This window comes from Vulpes lagopus, chromosome 23 (assembly GCF_018345385.1).
Source record: "Vulpes lagopus strain Blue_001 chromosome 23, ASM1834538v1, whole genome shotgun sequence".
NCBI lineage: Eukaryota > Metazoa > Chordata > Mammalia > Carnivora > Canidae > Vulpes > Vulpes lagopus.
Window position 1 is genome coordinate 41644704 of NC_054846.1, and position 14502 is coordinate 41659205.

The following is a 14502-nucleotide window of genomic DNA, read 5'->3' on the forward strand; positions in this document are numbered from 1 at the left end:
ACAAGTAACTTAGACTATAACTGCATTCTGTTAGCATGCATTCCTCTAATTCCCAGGAACTCCAAAACAAAGGAATATATCAGTGGGGGCTTTTACTGTGTGCCCTAAGGATTTGTAAATCAAAAAATATTCCCACTAACATTAAGAGTGCCTCAAGAAGATCCTTGTGAAAAAATATCCTTCAGAATCCACATCAGAATTATTGACTTTTTATCTATTTTCCTTTTATTGGGGATCTTTCTAAACTTACCTTTGTGAAATCTTAAAAAAATAGGTCATGGTGAAGGTGAAAAAGGATAATATCTAAAATATATGTCATAGAAGACATGAGATAGGTGGATAAGAATGATAACATATATAAAAATATGTGTATATTTATATATATATATAAAATAAAATGGCATGTAATAAGAGAGGTCATCAATAAAAGACCAGAAGGAAATTGAATTTATCATTTAGTAACCTTTACGTGTTACTCTAAAAAAAAATAAAATTGCTACAATATCAAAGAGAATTGAGAAAGTTAGAAACAAACTGAGCAAGACTAATTGAAGGAGAAGGAAGTCAATTTGAGGACAGAATAGGAGAGAAAGTATCCTTAAATGGGAATGAGATTAAGAAGTATTGAATTATAGAGACCACAAGATTTTAGTCTAATCCTCTTATTATAGATGGGAAAAATGGTCACAGGAGTTAACAATCTTCTACAGGTTTAGAAGCTAGCTTTAAAATTAAAAAAAATAAAATAAAATAAAAAGAAGCTAGCTTTGACAAAACACCAGCAGCACTGAAAGCTATCATCTTTCCAGGACACGAAACCTATAACTTAATAATAAAGACCATATGATAATTAACTGAATCCTTCCAAAAAACCACTACAAAATCCAGGGATTGTACTGGGTTCTTATAGGTACTCAACCAATATTAATAATATGTAATAAAATAACTACATAGAAACAGTAAATTAGCCAAAATACTTAAACAAATTAAAACTATAAAAATGTTTAATTATGCATGCATATTAATTTTTCACAATGACTTCACTATATATATATATATATGTATATATATATATGTCTTTTTTTTTTTATTGATCAATGGAATAGCCTTCCCCATAGTTTGTTGTGGCTTTAGTAAAAAAAAAATACAGCCAAAAATTCTTGGCATGTTTGTTGCACTGTCATTGCAAATTGGAACTCTGGAGCATGACCATCTCAAATTGTTGCACACTCGATGGCACAGACTTCCTTGGATCACTGGCTCCTGCTTATGAACCCATAACATGCTGTCTGAGTAGGAATTGGTAATGTGATAGGAACAGAAGAATCTGCATGAGCTGTCACACTATGGACCTGAAGTCGAACATCCCAAGACTATAACAGCATTATTACAGTATTTCCAGAGATTTCTCTTTAGCCTTTGAAGAATCTGAAATCTCCAGAATGCCAGCCCACATCTGTGAAGAGTTTAGGGATTTGTAAACCCCTAAAATAAGGACATTTATTAATGCAAATTAGTCAAAATAGTCATTTTCTGGAGCTCTTTTAAAAATAACCTAGATTACATAAAGAGGCATATCTAATTCTCTAATTTTATAAGATTACGGTAATACAAAAAAAAGATTACAATAATACATGGAACTTTCCTCTACGTTTACATGTAGGAAGAAAGACTTACTGTTTTGTTGATTAATGTTACAGGGGTCGACCATAGGAACATGAACAGGTGCAAAACAAGTAGTGGAAACTCTCCAAGCATTTGCATGAAGTTGTGGGGTACCTTCTATCATCCCTGATGGAGAACTAGAAAGCAAAGGTCACGTGCATCTTAGTCTCTTCCATTTATTTCATTTGTTCATAGTCTCCAATTACTAAAAAAGGAGAATACTATTTTTTTTATTTACAAAGAGAACTTAGAGCTTAAAATGTTCTATTTTTTTAAAACACACATGGCATTAGCTTCCTGTTATTAAGACTTTAAAATGTGTCACATTGTGGACATCCATGGTTTTATTTAATAATCACCTTAGCCTTGTGAAGAAAATGTAATTTCTCTTTAAAAGAGAAAGCAAAACAGAAGCTCAGAGAAATATCAACAGTCATTTAGCTGATAAGTGTCAGAGCCAAGATTCCAACCCAGTTCTCATCGTTTTAACAAAATATCATTCACACCACCAAATCATTAATGTGTGTGTGTAGTCTCAGTGACACGGGCAGAGGGTAGAGACCCAAATATATGGGACCCAAGTGTCCCAAATATAAATAGTCTATATGTCTGATTCAATATTTCATTTCCATTACGAGACTGAAATACTGAGGTACCATCCTTTCTGCTAAAAGAAAATTGAGGGAAAATGGTATAAAAGGCATACCTCCTCAAGGTTGCTCACTTCTTCAGTTTCCTCAGCAAAACAAAATGGAAGAGAAATACCTATTCTTTCAAAATCGGGCTTATAAACCACAACATTGCAAAGCCAAACACTAGGATGCCCCCCTCCAGCAGCCATCAAGGTTTACGAACTCATCAAGCAATATTTAGCGAGTGACAATCCTTATTGGACATTGTCCAAACTACCTAGAGAAGCAGGTTGGACTAGGTCTCCTGTGGGAAGCTTTGCCCAAGCAAGTTGTGACTAATGAAAGCCCCCAACATCATGGCCAAATAGCAGAGAAGGCTTTATCTCAGCTCTCTATATTGTCCTCATAAATTAACTGCTTTTGTTACCAGTGACCTCAGTCCCTAGTGACTATGTGGAGCTTCCCACCACCGTGGCTGAGAGAGGAGAATAAAAAGGAGTTTCACAAGCCATTCCCCAACGCTCATCCCTTGTCCTCACCCTTTCCCCTTTCCTATTCCTCAAAATTAAACCATCCTAGAACCATAAAGAATTACAGCAAACACCTAACCGCAAATCTCATTTTGTTCAAACAAGAGCACAGAGACTCAGAGAAATTGAAGAGCACTAGCTCTTTGCCTTCTTTCCCTCTCCTTTCCTCTTCGCCCCTACGGAGCACAATAAAATAGGTCAAGGTGATGGGTGTAGTTAGGGTTCCCAGGGGGAACTGACTCAGAGATTGGCTCTCTTATTTCATTTAATTGACTTAAAAGAATAAATACAAGAAAAACGAGGGGGAATTAAAATGTAGATCCATTTATTTATTATATTTCATTTTATAAAATGCCCTATGGCTCACCATATTTAACTTGCTGCAAGAAGATTTTCAAGTAATTAATATTTTCCATTTCACTATGTTTGCAGATTCACATTAACCTTTATGAAATAAAGAATTTTAACTAGTTTGTTGGAAAGCTAAACATTGTTCAAATTTATCTCTGCCTCTGAAATATTACCCTGCACTGTTATCACGCCTGAATGTTTATACATGGAGGAGACTGGTGCCTTAGAAAAAGGCAGACAGATCTGCCATCTGTTAAACATTGACTGCTAACCCATTCTGATAAACAAAAAGGAGAAAGAAGGCTTAAATTCCTTTTCTGCACATCTTAGCCAAGCCACTTAATATAGTCTGTTTCATGAATGTGATAAAGATATCGATATTCTGACCTACAAACAAATGAAACATAATGAACTAGATAACCTAAAAAACCAAATTAGTCACAGAAGAGAAAAAGATAAAATAAATTATCTTCTGAAATTTAAATTTTTAAATGCCAGTTCTCTTTCTTTGCCCATCCAAATTTTCTTCTTGCTGCCCTATTAAAAGCCCTACCTCCACGCAGTTCAACTATCTACTGCATATAAAACTCTATGCTAGTTCCTAAGAACAGAGGGATTGAGGACTTGATCCTTACTCTCAAAGAACTCACAGTTTTAAGTGGAAACCAGACAGATAAGGGACAGATTCTCATAGATAACAAAGTCAAAGTCAACCATGTCTGATGGGATATGAGCTCATGTTTTGAAGCAAAAAATTCTGAATTGGGTTGAACAATAAATAGGGATTCACCAGAAAGATTAGGAGGGGGAAGAAACCCAAATAAGAAAAATATGCAGCAGTGTTTTTTAAAAAAAATGGAGTATTCGAGGGGAAAATGTTTAATTTGGTATTTGAGGAATGGCTTGTCCATGAAATGTTCTCTGGTTACCCAGTCCACACACTGACCTACTCAAAATCCCGGCTATGCTTCTAGCTATGGCCACATGGTTCAACATTTAACTTTTTGAAATTATCTTGGTGTTTTTATATATAGTTGTTTAATATCTTGCATTGACCTAGTTCGTTCTTTCTTTCTTTCTTTCTTTCTTTCTTTCTTTCTTTCTTTCTTTCTTTCTTTTTGACCTAGTTATTTCTGAAAGACTGCTATCCCCTCCTGATCTGCCTAAGGATGGGAACCATGTGATACTGCTTAAATTGCCCCACAGTGCTTAGCATGAGAACAGGTGCCCAAAGCACGTATCCTGAAGTGTACACTGGGTCTTTTCACAGGTGGGTGGCACCACTTTGCCAGTGTAAGGGGTACAACTGTACTGTACTGCTTTTCTTCTGATGAAACACAACTATCACAAAATTCAATTAAATTGGATGCCAAAATGTTGCTTTAGAGCCATCATTCATACCAAATGATATAAATATTTTTAAGGTATAACTATCATTCATAATACCAAATGATATTGAGTCTTTTTAAAAGCAGTGAGTGTTCAAAAATGAAATATCATTAAGCTTGATAGGTGGCAGGAGAGACAATAAGGGATGGTTAGTCTGTGGTTCAGCCCATGGACTCTGAGTCACACCACCCAAATTCAAAGCCCAGCTCCACCATATTTGAGCTAAATGACTTCGAGCTATTCACGGCCACTTTGGGGCCTCAGTGAGTTGCTTTATCTATAAAACAGAGCTACTCATCAAGGGATTGCTATAAAATTTAAATAGATGATCATGTAAAGTTCTTGGAACAGTGATGACTAAGCTATTATTAGTTAAGTGAACATTTTTAATGAGAGAATTTGTTATCTTCTAAATTACTAGTCATTAAATCATGTTAGCTGTACAGAAATCATACTTACAGGAAATCATCCCTTATGTTCCCATTAAAAGTGCCACACAGACCTAATGTTCTTCTTTTCCATGCACTAGTGAGCTGAATATAAATTCTTTCCCCATCTATAGCAAACAGAATCTTTAAACCAAATGTGGTTTTTAGAAGAATAAATAAGGATGACAGAGTTTGAATTTCAACAATTCCTGCGAGAAAAGAACATACATAAATCAGCTTTGAGACTCATAGGCCGTATTCTGAAATGCTAGCATATAAGACCAGAGCTCTTCTTTCAAGAGACTGGGAACTAGAATTTAGATAAAAGCTTGAAACATTTTCAAAGAGAGAGAGAGGGAGAGACCAGCTCCTGCTTCTGTGCTCCAGGGCCAATTTTTTGCCACCTTATGCTTTCTTTTTTCCCTTTCTGGGTCTTCAGCAGATCTTTTTAATAGATCGTCATGTCCACAGGTAATTTAGTTGGCAAGCATCTCTTGGCAGGTATGGGACAGTCCTTAGTATTTGAAGTCTGTCCTCTTTTTCTTGTGTATGTGTGTGTGTGTGTGTGTGTGTGTGTGTGTGTGTGTGTGTGAACTTTCCCCAAACTGGTCATGATTCAATAAGGAAGTGGCACTTTCTTAAAAAATGCCCCATTTCCTTCAGACTGTCAGGAAAAAGGGGAGCCATTTTACAAGATACCTTTAGAGACAAGAAACTTGTGTTTGAGTCTGAACTAATGACTTTTGCCAGCACAGGTGTCCCTCCTGTCTCCTCACCAGAATTTCTGCCATCAATCTGGTCACCAGAAAGCTGAGAATCATTCTTTGATCACTTTGTCCCCCTTGTCTCCTTCCCCAACTAGCTCAAAGCCAATCTGTCAAAAGATTTTTTTCCTAAATAATTTTTCTGTTTTCTTTCCATTTCCACCATCACTGCCTCACATCAGTTCCTCCTCCTTCTCTGCATGCCCTACTTCAGTATTATCCTAACTACTCCCCATGTTTCCTGCTAGCATCTCTTAGAGCCATTTCCGCATGGTTGCTATAGTAGTTCACAAAAGAGAGAGAGAGAGAGAGAGAGAGAGAGAGACTGCATCAGTTTTCTCATTAAAACTTAATATTTATTTGGTTAAACCACAGGAGACTGTTATCTTTGTACATAAGAATGGTCAAAAAAAAAAGAATGGTCAAACAGTGATAAGTTCATATTCAATTTCAATTTCATATAGAGTTCAACCTCCTTAACATGACGATGAATAGCATAACCGTGTAATTTGTAATATAAATTGGGACATCTCTGGGAGTGAGAGTATTAACAATAACTATGCTGGAACACAGGCAGGAACAAGAAAACCCATAATGATGCCCTGCATCTAAGGCTTTCCCCACTCTCATCTCCACCTGTGTGTCTTTTCTCATGGCTGGACATTCTCCATCATCCTCTCCAGGCTTTCTCGGAACCAAACTAGTTAGTTTCCCCTAAACACATCACACCGTTCTATCCCTCTTGCTTTGCATGGAACACTTTCTCCTCCTCCTTCCTCCTGGTAATCCTCTGCTTTGAAAACTTAACTACACCTGCACACTCCTGCCTGAGGCTGAGGGAGCTGCACTCACTGAGCCCCCCAGAGTCCCTTTGAGTTTATCCTATTTTATGTAAGTAGCTGTTTGCTTGTATCTCTCCTCTTGCAAACTCTAGGCCACCTGAGTTCTCTGGTTCCCCCAAACATGGTCATCTCTGAAGTGTCTAGCTGAGAGTTTGGCAACACCTGGATACTCAAATGTTAGGTTAGTCGGTCAGCAGGAAAAGACTGCATTTAGCTTGTTTTATTGCTGTTGTTAATGTAAGGAAAGTACAACACTGCTTCTTACCATTCAGATTGAAGCCTTGGTTAGGACTGGTAAGGATTTGTCCTCCTCTACTAAGGGTCACTTGTTTGTTAAAATCATCATCCAGAATTAGAGTTATAGACTGAAGGCAGACCAAGCCAAGGTTCTGCCAAAAAATCAAATTGTCAGTTAAAGGAATGAGAGAAATAGAGACATAGAAAGAGACAGTGATAATGGGAAAGGGGAATGGGGAAAAACAAGAGAGAGACAGGGGAGAAGAAAGAGGGAAGAGAGTACACATAGTTAACAATTTCTGGTATGTAAAAGGCTTCTGTATAAGTAATATAATAATAATTACCACATAATCTATTTTATATGCCCCCATTACTAATAAAATATGTATTTATAAGTATTTATATAGTACATTAAGTACCATATACATGCCTATATTTTACATAGAACATTAAATAAAAATGTTCTCAGCAAAATGCCAATAGTTATGTTTTCCATAGTATATTGTTAAAGTACCCCTCCAAATTCATTTAAGTGGCATATTAGACATAAAAAAAATTCAGTAAGGATAAAAACAAAGAGAATTAGGATTCTATGTAGAAAGCTTATTCAGACTCTGATGTATTGCAAAGGAAAAAATCAAACTGTAAAAAAACAAAGTAGTTCAGAATTTTTGTTAGAAATAACCATTTCATATTGGAACAAAACTAGAAAATTAAAGATTTCTGCAAAATTTTGACTCTCTGACTTAAAGAGAGGAAAATCTGTGTGTCTTTACAAATAACTGATGTGTTTATTTTAAAAAGATTATAAATAAATATTCCAGTATGAAATTCATCATATCTATTTAGAATATATGAAATCTATTCACTCTTATCAAGAATCACCTCTTTAAAATAGGAGCTTTTGAAATAGCCAAAAGTTTAGGTCCATTGTGCAATCATGCATGATATGTTTAAAAAACTATACATACAAATACCATTTTTTAAGAAAGAAAATACAGTTGAATGCAAAGCATTTAATCTAAAACACAGTTTCATATTTTAACATCAAATCAGGATACATGATATAATCAATAGTAAAACATAAATTATCAACCATCTTTCTTTCTTTGTCAAATGTAGAATAACAATGCCTCTTGACAATCATTTTTGAAGAAAATAACTGTATCCATTCATATTATCACTCTTAACCTAGAATCAAGCAGCTTGAGTCAAAAACAAAACAAAACAAACAAACAAAAAACATTGAGATATTCCTACCTGTTCACAGTGAGCTTTCTGTAGAGTGATTGTGAATTTATCTTTTCCAGTTCCTTTCACAAGGATGTATTGGCACATTCCAATAAAAGAATAATGTCGACCATCAAATGTTGTAAAATGAGAATCCCCAACAACGGAGCATTGAACTACCAAAAAAAAAATCATAAAAATAAGAAAAGACAAAAAGAAGAAGGAGAGAGAGAGAAGGAGAAGGCGTAGAAAGAAATCACATTTATTCTTAAAAAGCAAAAAGTTGATTCATGGTAAATAATCATGCATCAAAAAGAATAACTAAAGTGTCTAAAATGTACCAGCTTGACAAACTTACCAGATTATGTTATGAAGGTTAACTTAAAATTTATTAAATGACAGCACTTCCATGTACTTTTTAGGTTCTGTAATATTTATAGTACTTCAATAAGTTGTCACCAGTTTCCTGCTCAAAGCTATCCTTCACTCAATTTTCCATTTATCCTCTGAATATCTGAATTTATTGATCATTACATCTCTTGTTATATATGAGATGACCTCATAAAAATCATTACTATCTTCCTTCAATTTAAAAAAGCTGAGACTTTTTCTTTAAAAACATTTTAAAAGATTTACCTGGACAGTCATGCTCAGTGCAGTTCCAAACTCCACCAGCACATACACTAAATGAAATTGTAAGAATATGAATTATTGGTAGAGAGAAACTGTATTAATGTTTGCATCAGCGTACTGGTTAATGTACCAAAGCATACCATGTTTATAGGTTCAGGATACTCTGACTTGAAAAATATATTGACAGGAGTTCAATTAACTGAAAAATTTGGACTGGCCAGTGCCTAAATTATTATATATTGTGTGTCATCCCTAAGTCACTAAGATGACACAGAGGGAATACAGAATGGTCAGGGACAAAAGTCCTACGCAAACAGAGAACTTCTGTTTTATGTCCTCTCATTGCTTAAACTAAAAAAAAAAAAAAAAAAAAAAGTCACACATGAAAACTATTTGCCTATATTATTAGAGAAATATTCATAAACAGCTAAATCAATAAATTATCCCATCTATTACAAATTAAGAAATTTCTTTTGAGGATCATGAGACATTAGAGAGAAAGGATGTACTGTTATGTTAGATAAATTGCCATCTGCAAGCAACGAGTTTGAGGTTAGGAGGCCAGAAGGATGGAAGCAGAGTCTCTGCAGGCAGGAGCTTAAATCAGTATCTAAGAACATGGTCTGGGGACACCCGGGTGGCTCAGCAGTTGAGCGTCTGCCTTCAGCCCAGGGCATGATCCTGGAGACCAGGGATCGAGTCCCGCATCGGGCTCCCTGCATGAAGCCTGCTTCTTCTCCCTCTGCCTGTCTCTGCCTCTCTCTCTGTGTCTCATGAACAAATAAATAAAATAAGAACTCTTAAACTTCTTAAAAAAAAAAATAAGAACATGGTTGGTTATATACCTGCATGTCACTTACATTGACATCAAAGGGAAAATGGACTGATGACATTTATGCCTGCTTCTTTATAAGACTTCCCAGGAGGGATTCTAAACGTCTCTAATCATGGCCAAGTATTGGCAATAGGGAGAGTCACTCCTGAAAGTACTCAGTAGAGAAGGCCAGGGGTGCCGTCAAGTTCTAAGTATGTGCAAAGTACTGGTTATAAGCAAGAAGAAAATGCAACAGAGGCATTACATGGGTATATGATTTGATGGGATTATTGCCAAAGGAAGTGGGTAGAATTAAATCACAAAAGAAATTAAGGATTTTCTAGATTTTTTCTAGATTTTTTTTTTCTGAACTTGCTTTCATCTTTAAACATGAAAATATGTATGGCCCCCTGCCTCCCTCCTTCATAGACTTTAGATAGGATGCAAACCATGTCTTGGAATTTTTGGAAGAAAATCAGTAATAAGTATATTCCTTTAAACATATGTCATGGTAAAGATATCAATAGCCAGGTGCCCAGAAATAAATTGGCTGAACATTAATCACATACCATTCAGTACATTCTTGTTCAATTTTTGAACCAACTGAATAAGCTAATCCATGAAAACTACACGGGCAGTTTTCCAAGGAGATGCAAGTCCCATTGTCCATTATGAGGCCTATTTAAGAAAAATACGTATCAAATTCTCAAAAGAAATAACAAAAAAGTATTCTTTAAATATAATAATTGAACCAACTTTTATTGAACACCTGCTTGCACCAGGTGCTGGAGAAATACATATATAATTTTACTTTTAAAAAGGTTACTAAAAAAATAATGATTAAAAAAATAAGATTACTGACAACTTGGCTCTATCTCAATCAGTAGCTACCGTCAAAGGATCTCTTTCAGTGATTTTCAAATTTCTTATCCCATGACTTGCTACCAAAAACTCAAGTTTCACTACACAAAACAAGGACAACTGGACAGTATTTCCTCGCTTTCAAGGAAGAAAGGGAGAGAAGGGGAGAGAAGACTTATTCTTGGCTTAATTTCTGTTCGTCTCAAAAGGAGAGACTTACGCTATTGTCACACAGATGATAAAGAGCCGGGTCGTGCTACCCAAAGGACCAGTGCAGAGGAACAGCATTTGCTACCTCTCATTCTTCAGCCAGAATGTACATCAACCATGTCATCAAGCATATGCTTCCTTCAGCTGCCCTTTCTCCAGAGCAAGGATTCCCAGGTGAAGGAAGCATTGACTTATATTTTGGCACATGGATTTTTATTCTGGCTCAAGCTCTGTAGTGTATCAATGGTAACAAACGGTTCAGGCCTGGCACTGGTCTAAAGATTATGCCTTGAACAGTGCTGACAGACCAACGGACTGAGGTCCACAGACTGGATTCCAAGTGGTCCTCACTCATATTAAGTTCACACCTCTGGGATTCTACTTTTTTAATCTGTAAAAATAAAAGGATTCGAGTAAATCTCAGTGTTCTTGGTAAAGGTCTATCAGTAGAGCATTCATCTTCACCTCACCTAGTTTTAAACCTCACCTGTATCACTTGCTATGCTACTTCTAATTTCAAATATTAAAACTACATCAGGACTAAAACCTTATACTGCCAAAATGTGAGGCTTTTTTAAAATTTGCTTTCATCTTCAAAATATGAAAATATACAAGTTATTGAATATCAATAACTATCTAAGAGAACAAAAGGTTTGTCCTGGTTAACTTCAGGATTATGGATTCCATGGGGCGCCTGGGTGGCTCAGTGGTTGAGCGTCTATCTTTGGCTCCGGTCGTGATCCCAGGGTCCTGGGATTGAGTCCCACATTCGGCTCCCTGGAGGGAGCCTGCTTCTTCCTCTGCCGGTGTCTCTGCCTCTCTCTGTGTGCCTCTGATGAATAAATAAATAAAATATTTTTTCCTTTTTTAAAAAAAAAGGACTGTGGATTCCAAATTCCCTGGAAAATGTACAAAGTAGAAAAGTACCATTCCTGGTCACTTCGAGGATCAAATCCTACAAGGGTAGGAAATGCAACAGTCCTAATGTCCTGAGACAGGACAGTATGACATGAGTCTTAGATCATTGGATACTAGTTTCCATGAGTACAGACATCATTTCTTTCACCGAGTGCTTACCGTCTGCGCAGTAACATCCATCAAGACAATGGAGATTGCTCCCAAGACACTGTTTCTCAAACGTGCAAGTTGGTGGGCAACAGCTGATACAATCCCGGTGGACGAAGCTATCATCACATTTATCAGCTAAAATGGGCAAACAAGGGAGCTGTAAGTCAAATTTACTCACCTCTCTTTCAAAAAAGGTACAGCATCTCGAAAAGTATGCAAGTTTACCAATGTACTGTGTCAATGACAGATCCCTGCAAATCATTAGTTTTGAGCACTACGGAAAGTTTTAAGTACTAGGATAAACCTGAAATTAACAAAAATACACAGTGTTTAGAAAATTAAAAAAACAAACAAAAAAAAACATACTACATGCTGGAAAGTCATCTCTCCAGTCTTGGATAGGGTAGCCAGCATGGGAACAGGCCCTGGCGTACTCCGTGGCTGCTCGACAATAGGTTTCATCATCATCAGTTCTGGAAAGTGAAAAGACAGAGCCAGAGTCATACAGGAAATATTGGCAGAAACCATGCCTCTGAGCTCCTGCTCTCTAGAAATGCTAATTGCATAATGAATATTCTAGTATTAACTGATGACAGCATGTGCGTATCATGTACAATAACACAGAAAACATAGAAGCATGACATCCCAGCTTAAAAGGGCCTGGGATGAAGACTAAGTTGTCTTCATCAAACTATTTCAATTATTTGGCCACTTTTCTTTTGATTCAAAAGACTACCTGTACTGAAAAAAAATTCTGTTTTAATTATGACGTTCTGCTCAGAAACTTTGTACATATTGCTTTCCTCCCACACAAAGCATCCCAGATCTTTTAGAAAATCTTATTAATAAATATAAAAAAGTTTATATTTATAAATTTACATCTATACATCCCATTATAATAGATAAAAATCTATCACAATAAAAGCATCATATATGAAAATTATGTCCAAAATATCATGCTCTTAATATAAGCTGGAATAAAACCAATACTCATGAAACCATAGCAGTTTTGAAAGATTGAGTAAATAGCATTTTACTTTAAGATTTAAAAGGTTTTTAATTCTTTCTCTTTTTTTTTGTTTGTTTTTTATTTTTAATTCTTTCAAGCTTAAATCGTTAAGGCTAGTTACTTTTATAATTTTGCCAAGAGTAAATAATCTCTCATTGTTTTCTTATAATCACCCTAGGAGCTCCCGTCAAACAAATATAAGAGGCCTGCCAATTCCCAAAGCAGATTAACACAGCATCTCTAAAATAAGCAGGTTTTATAATAAGGTAGTGGACTTGTTTTTCAATCCAATTCAAACTCAAAATTGAATAGTTAAACATCTTACAAGATAATGACCTTAAGAATGTTGTATTTTGTGAACCTTAGCATTTCCAGTATCTCTGCTGTAAAAGCCACTCATCTCAAATTGCACTTATCCTGTGCTACTGTAATTGGAGTCGCATAGCTTATCTAGTCCAATTAACTGAGCTTCAGAGGGGAAAAAAAGGACTGAGCATGTAAACTTCAGAAGCTCAGAAAATATTCTAAACCTCCAAACAAAAATTTCTCTGAAAAACAGGGTAAGCTAAAATTCTTGAATTCCTAGAAAGATAATAAGTTTCTGATTTATATTTAAATACGTGCATTGTTTCCTATAATTAATAGAGGCTTGAAAGTTAACAAAGTACCTGAATATTGGTTTCCCACCCCAATGCAACTATTATTAAAATAGCTACCATATCTTAAGTATCTATGTTAACTCTCGGATCCATGCCAGGCCCATTACACTTAGTATCACACGAAAATTCACAATTAGGCAAGAAAGAAGTTATTATTCCAATTTAGTGAGGCAGGGGGAATGAGCTTATTTGCTCCATTTTGGATGTTAGCTTTTTTAATCATGAAAATGAGCGTTAAATAATCATTGTTTTTAAACCAATTGACTTTGGAATGGCAAAGTTAAAAGCATGTCCTTGCTGCTAGGTTTATCATTGTTTGTTTCAAATTTTTATTTAAATACTAGTTAGGTAACATACAGTGTAACATTGGTTTCGGGAGTAGAATTCAGTAATATTGTCACTTACATTTAACACTCAGTGCTCATCCCAACAAGTGCCCTCCTTAATGCCCATCGTCCATTTAACCCATCCCAGCCTCTCCAAAAGGAAGAAAAAAAGAGAGGGAGGCAAACCATAAGAGACTATCGAATATAGAGAACAAACCAAGGGTGGGTCTATCATTCTTAAAAGAAAAAACAGGAGGGCATAAGTTCAAAGATTGTTATTATAACATCCTTCCGATTCCAACTCAGATGTCATCTCCTTTGTGGAGCTATGGTAGGCATTGTCCGATGAAGCCAGCAATTTTCTGCTCCACATCCATAGCACTTCACATTTAGAGCATGTGTCATTGCTGGACACCTGCTTCTGCCCCCAGGAGAACGTGAGTCCCTAGGACAGAGTCCATGTCTACACTATTTCAGTCTCTTCAAGATGTGGGCACAGTGCTCTCAGCTCAGAATAGAAGATAAGCAAACGTGAGCTGGATTGAATTCCACATGCGATCACAATGCCAACAGGAAATTAATTTGTGTACAGCAAATTCACAATTCTATTCTCCTGATACAGGATCTCAGTGGTGCCATCCCCTGATATAAGAAATGAAGAGAATCTCCTTCAGGGGAGAAAGGATGTAAGCCTAAGCCTGGGTAAAATATTGAGACAAGTAAAAAGGCTACTAATCAACAGTAGTTTCTCACCTCTGTTTAATCAAGACCCACTTACTTGATTTATAATGTCCTTCTTTTTGGTATTACATGCCCGCCCTGCCCCCAAACCTGGCTCTGCACCTCAAACACAT

General features: G+C 36.1%; 1 protein-coding gene across 2 annotated transcripts in view; it reads right to left on the reverse strand.

Annotated features, from left to right (window-relative positions):
• OTOGL (otogelin like) overlaps nt 1-14502 on the reverse strand; it is a 132447-nt gene that overhangs the window by 88937 nt on the left and 29008 nt on the right. For both annotated transcript variants that reach the window (XM_041738638.1, XM_041738637.1), the window contains exons 11-18: nt 12021-12127; nt 11664-11789; nt 10085-10193; nt 8705-8751; nt 8099-8244; nt 6867-6990; nt 5027-5204; nt 1678-1802 (exon numbers count right to left, since the gene is read on the reverse strand). In XM_041738638.1, coding sequence (XP_041594572.1) covers nt 1678-1802; nt 5027-5204; nt 6867-6990; nt 8099-8244; nt 8705-8751; nt 10085-10193; nt 11664-11789; nt 12021-12127 — 962 coding nt within the window. The remainder of the gene's footprint in view (nt 1-1677; nt 1803-5026; nt 5205-6866; nt 6991-8098; nt 8245-8704; nt 8752-10084; nt 10194-11663; nt 11790-12020; nt 12128-14502) is intronic.